Below are 6000 nucleotides of genomic sequence, written 5' to 3' on the forward strand. Positions count from 1 at the left end.
AAAGTGAGAAGAGACAACCCTCAGTATTTCCCAATTCCCTGAAATAGGAGGAAGATTCAGCAAAGAAAAAAATGGGAAAAGTTTAAATATTGGAAGGGGAAGGGCCTCTTTAAGAATGACACAAAACCAAGAAGTCATTAAAAAGTTGTTGCATCCTGGGGCGCCTGGGTGGCTCAGTCGGTTGAGCATCCGACTTCAGCTCAGGTCACAATCTCACGGTTTGTGAGTTCGAGCCCCGCATCAGGCTCTGGGCTGATGTCTCAGAGCCTGGAGCCTGCTTCTGATTCTGTGTCTCCCTCTCTCTCTGCCCCTCTCCCATTCATGCTCTGTCTCTCTCTGTCTCAAAAATAAATAAACATTAAAAAAAATTTAAAAAAAAAGTTGTTGCATCCTATATTGTACACCTGAAATTAATATAACACTGTATGTTAACTATACTGGAATTTAAAGAAAAATTTTTGATGAATAAATTCAACCATTTTAAATTCAGTCATTTTAAATAAATTTCTGTATGTGATATCAGGGAAATGCAAATCAAAACTACAATGAGATATCACCTTGGGGGCACCTGGGTGGCTCAGTTGGTTAAGCATCTGACTTTGGCTTAGGTCAGGATCTTGTGGTTCGTGAGTTCTCTCTGTTGTCAGCATGCTTCCAATCCTCTGTCTCCCTCCCTCTCTCTCTGTCCCTCCCCTGCTTGTGCACATGCTCTCTCTCTCTCTCAAAAATAAATAAACATTAAAAAAATAATGAGATATCACCTTATACCTATCAAAATGGCTAAAATCAAAAAACACAAGAAACAACAGGTATTGGTGAGGATATGGAGAAAGGGGAACCCTCACGCACTGTTGGTAGGACGCAAACTAGTGCAGCCACTCTGGAAAACAGTATTGAGTTTCCCCAAAAAGTTAAAAATAAAGCTATGCTATGATACAGCAATTGCACTACTGGATATTTACCCAAAGAATGCAAAACCAATAATTCAAAGGGATACATGCATCCCAATGTTTACAGCAGCATTATCTACAACAGCCAAATTATAGAAGAAATCCAATTGTTCATCAACTGATGAATGGATAAAGAAGATATGGTGTATTCTGAGCCTGGCTGGCTCAGTCAGTGGAGTGTGCGACTCTTGATCTTGGGTTGTGAGTTCAAACCCCACACTGGGTGTAGAGACTACTTAAAAATAAAATCTTAAAAAAAAAGATGATGATGATGATATATATATATATATATACACATATATATGTATATACACACACATACACGATGGAATATTAATAGCCATAAAAAAGAATGAAATCTTGCTGTTTGCAACGACATGGGTGGAATTAAAGACTATTATGCTTGCTCAGAGCCTGGAGCCTGATTCCGATTCTGTCTCTCTCTCTCTCTCTCTCTGCCCCTCCCCCATTCATGCTCTGTCTCTCTCTGTCTCAAAAATAAATAAACGTTAAAAATTAAAAAAATTAAAAAATAAAGACTATTATGCTAGGTGAAATAAGTCAGTCAGAGAAAGACAAATACTGTATGATTTCACTAGTATGTGGAATTTAAGAAACCAAGAAATAAGCGAAGGGACAAAAAAAGAGAAAGGCAAACCAAGAAACAGATTCTTAACTATAGAGAACAAAAACTTTTTTCTAAATTTCCGTATGTGAAAAACTACCATATACAAAGTTAAAGGACAAACAATAAACTGGTGAGAGGGAAATTAGCAACTCATGCCACAGACTACTTTCCTCAATATAGTCAGAGCTCCTACAAATCAATAAAGAAAAAAGAAATAAAACAATAGAAAAATGGGCAACAAATAAGAAAAAGGTTCACAGAAAAGGAAATACATTTCTCATTTAAAAACAAGTGCAATTTAAGGGGCACCTGCATGACTCCTGGGTAACTCAGTCAGTTGAGCATCCAGCTCTTGGTTTCAGCTCAGGTCATGATCTCACAGTTCATGAGTTTGAGCCCCTGACATAGCAGACCCTGCTTGGGATTCTGTCTCCCTCTCTGCCTGCCCCTCCCCTGCTCTCTCGCTCTGTCTCTCAAAATAAATAAACGCTTTAAAAAATAAAAATAAAAAATAAAAATAAGGGGCACCTGGGTGGCTAAGAGTCTGACTTCTGTTCAGTCATGATCTCAAAGTTTGTGAGTTAGAGCATCACACAGGGCTCTGTGTTGACAGTGAGAAGCCTATTTCAGATCCTCTGTCTGCCTCTCTCTCTGCCCCTTCCCAACTCACACACATGAGCACCTGCACATTCTCTCTCTCAAAAATAAATATAAATAAATAAATAAATAAATAAATAAATGCAATTTAAAACTAAATTGAGATACCATATCTAACCTATTCAATTTGCAAAGATCAAGAAGTTTGATTATACATTGGGTTGGCAGGTGGTTGGGGAAGTAAGTGTTTCCATAAATTTCTGGTGTAAGTGCAAACTGTTTCCACCTCCACCAAGGGTAATCTGGAAACATCTATTAACATCACATATGCATTCCTTTGATCCAGGAATCCTAGTTCTAGGAATTTACTTCCAAATATACTCACACATGTACAAAAGGACAGCATTTTTCACATCACAAAAATTTGGAAACAATCTAATGTCTATTAAGAAGAGATTTAAATGTAATATCAATGTAAACTATAGTACCTCAAAATAATAGAATATGATGCAAGAATTTAAAAGAATGAGTTAGCCACCTGGGTGGCTCAGTTGGTTAAGTGTCCAACTTCAGCTCAGGTCATGATCTCATGGTTTGTGGTTCTAGTCCCACATCAGGCTCTGCGCTCACCAGAGCCTGAAGCCTGCTTCAGATTTGTGTCTCCTTCTCTCTCTCTCTCTCTCTCTCTCTGCCCCTCCCCTTCTTGTGCTCTCTCTCTCTCAAAAATAAATAAACATTTAAGAAAATTTTTTTAAGAATGGGTAAAGTTTTTATGAATGTATCTGGGAAAATTACCAAGCTCTATTAAGAAAAAAAAATGCGAAGCTCAGTATAGAGCAGAGGCTGGCAAACTTTTTGTGGAAAGGTAATACTATTTCCATAATTCTTTTTATATAGGCAAATATTTTAGGCTTTGCAGGCCATATACTCCCTGTTGAAGCCTGTTGATTCTCCCATTGTAGCTCCAAAGTGTCCATAAACAACGCATAGCAAGTTGGGATGAGGATGGGATCAATAAAATTTATTTACAAAAATAGGCAGCAGTAGTTTGAATACAATGTGTGCTACAAATTGTGTGGGGAATGGGAGTTAAGGAAATGTGGAGGTACACACAACATAGACTCTGCAAGGACCCACAAGAAACCATTTGACAGGGAACCTCCTGGGTAAAGAATGGGGGAAGGGAGTATGTGCTGAGGAGACTTTTTACTATTGCACTCTTTAGGATCTTTTGAATTTAGAACTCTCTATCTGTATTACCTATACAAAAAGTAAATCAAGAAAAAAATCCACAAAATTGTGATTTTTTTTCAAGTATATAAGTGTTAAAGAGAAGTGTAATACAGAGACCTCCACATGTGGTCCTTACCGGGATCCCTCAAGCTGGACCACACTTTGCCCGAAGCCCGCTGCATTCTCTTGGAATAGCGTTGCATGCTTAGTGTCCAGGTTGAACCCATGACATAATAAGGCCAAGGCTGGAAGGAGGAGAAAGCCTGAGGGTCAGGAGGACATAAGGAGATAAGAAAGCAACTTGGATGTGAGGGTGATCTGGCTGCGACATCTGTCACCCCATTGATCGCCAGGGTTGATTCGGCTGATTTGACTGGCTAGGCGGGTGTCTCCTTCCTCCCTCACCGCTCCATGTGCTTCCCTCCCAAAGTTGCGCCCTCGGTCGAAGAGGACGACCTTCCCTGACAGAGGAGGACCGTTCTTCGGTCACAAGTGTATGAGTAGCTGCGCTCCCCTGCTAGAACCTCCAAACAAGCTCTCAAGGTCCATTTGTAGGAGAACGTAGGATAGTCAAGCTTCCAAGACTCCAGACACATCCAAATGAGGCGCTGCACGTGGCAGTCTGCCTTTCTTTATAAAAATAAAAATAACACTAATAATAATAAAAATAAATAAATTTTTTAAAAAAGCAACTTGCCCTCCTGCTCTGTGCATCTACCTGCTGGAATTCACCCTAACCCAGCATGGAGATATCTGCCTCCCAGGTCCAACTGTCTTACTGTCCAACTGTCTGAAGCAGAGATTGGCACACTTTTTCTATAAAGGGCCAGATAGTAAATATTTTAGGTTTTGTGGGCCAAAAAGCAAGTAGAGTACATTAGGTAAGTACTTACACAACAAGAGAGAAAATGTATTTCCACAAATTTTTCACTAGGGAAATTCAAAATATAATAATTGAGTACAGCTTTTTTGTAATATAAATTTACTAATGAGACAAATGGAATTCTTTTGGGAAAATAACGTGTCACTTCACCGGGATTCAGAGTTAGCTTTCCTTATCATGAATCAATTGCAAATGTTCACCTGAGACCTATGGCTCACAGTACAAAAACAGGTAGGGGAATCCATGCCTTATGGCCACAGGCATAAGTTAGTTTGCTGACTCTTGGCCCAAAGACCACTAATATGGGGTACAATCAGTCCCTCTCTGAGCTCCACCCTATGCTCCTACTCTGCTGATTTGCCTAACAAGTTCCTAAAGACTCTCTACTAGGCAATTTCCTTTGTATGCAACTCTCAAGCATTTTTTTTTCCTTTCTTTGGCTCATTCTCCACAAAGCACAGGCATGAAAGGAAGCAGATTTGAATCATTTTGGTCATTCAACAAACATTTACACCTGGTTCCTTGGAAAATAGAACTGTAGACAAAGTGGACATGGTAAAATGGAATCCAAGAAACACTCTGAGAACCCAATATATGTTGACTTTTGGGCATATCATTCCACCTGTCTGGGACCTCAGTTTCCTCATCTGTAAAGTGAAGGGGACAGCCAAACCCCATTGCATTGTCTGTAAATTTAAATATTCATCCAAGCTTCTCTGGTCATCCCATCTTGGTCTAGTTCTCTCTGCTTCTTAAATCCCTTGTCCTTCCCCAAATTCCCCCCATCTAACTCCTAGATATTCTGTGCCCTCTCTCTCCACTCAGAGACTCAAAATGTCCCTGTCTCCTCACTCTGATCACCCCACCACCACCAAGTCCCTAGGGTACCTGTTAACAGAAGAACTCTGTGAGTCATAGCTGGAGGGAGCAGAAACTGTGGAGCTGGATGCACCACTGAGCCACTTCAAGAAAGCCACCAAAGACAGGAAGGACAGAAAAGGAGAAGTAGGAGGCAGAAGTCTATTAGAGATTCAAAGGAAGAGGGCGGGGGCTTAGTGAGCACAGTCCTGCTCAACCTCTTCCCTTAGACTACAAAGAGCCTGTGCTCCCTGCCTAACCATATTCCTGGCCCAAACCAACAAGATCCCTGTCCCAAAGGTATTCTTTGCCCACCCGCTTCTAGGGTTGGCCAAGCATTATGAAAAGCAACCTGAGGGGTGCCTGGGTGGCTCAGCTGGTTGACCATCTGACTCTTGATTTTGGCTCAGGTCATGATCCCAGGGTCCTGGGATCAAGTCCTGTGACAGGCTCGCACTGAGTGTGGAGCCTGCTTACTTGGAGCCTGCTTAAGATTCTCTCCCTCTACCCCTCTCCCCTGCCCTTGCTTATCCTCTCTCTGTCTCAAATAAATAAATAAATAAATATTATATACATATATATATATATATATATATATATATATATATTTAAAAAAGAAAAGCAAGCTGAAGAAACTTAGGGTCTGCCTCCTGGAACATGTGTCTAAACTAATATTAATACAGACCAAGCATATGTGGACAGTCACACTGTGTCTCTCTGAAAGTACACTTTGCAAAATGTCCTTCCCTCCTGCCCAAGGAAATAGGAGTACCCTTCAGCCACAGCTGTCCTCCTTTTATAGCCATCAGAAAGGACAAGTCAGGTACAGAGAAACCCAGTGCTTTTTGAAT

General features: G+C 40.6%; 1 protein-coding gene across 5 annotated transcripts in view; it reads right to left on the reverse strand.

The window, feature by feature from the left end:
• LOC122209447 (integrin alpha-M-like) overlaps positions 1-5269 on the reverse strand; it is a 43657-nt gene extending 38388 nt beyond the window's left edge. For 3 of the 5 annotated variants that reach the window (XM_042921289.1, XM_042921286.1, XM_042921285.1), the window contains exons 1-2: positions 5180-5269; positions 3545-3671 (exon numbers count right to left, since the gene is read on the reverse strand). In XM_042921289.1, the coding sequence (XP_042777223.1) occupies positions 3545-3671; positions 5180-5207 (155 nt within the window). In that variant the 5' untranslated portion in view covers positions 5208-5269. The remainder of the gene's footprint in view (positions 1-3544; positions 3672-5179) is intronic. The other 2 variants (XM_042921288.1, XM_042921287.1) reach the window with 1 other exon arrangement.
• Positions 5270-6000: the final 731 nt, after the last annotated feature.

Source organism: Panthera leo, chromosome E3 (assembly GCF_018350215.1).
Source record: "Panthera leo isolate Ple1 chromosome E3, P.leo_Ple1_pat1.1, whole genome shotgun sequence".
Lineage (NCBI taxonomy): Eukaryota > Metazoa > Chordata > Mammalia > Carnivora > Felidae > Panthera > Panthera leo.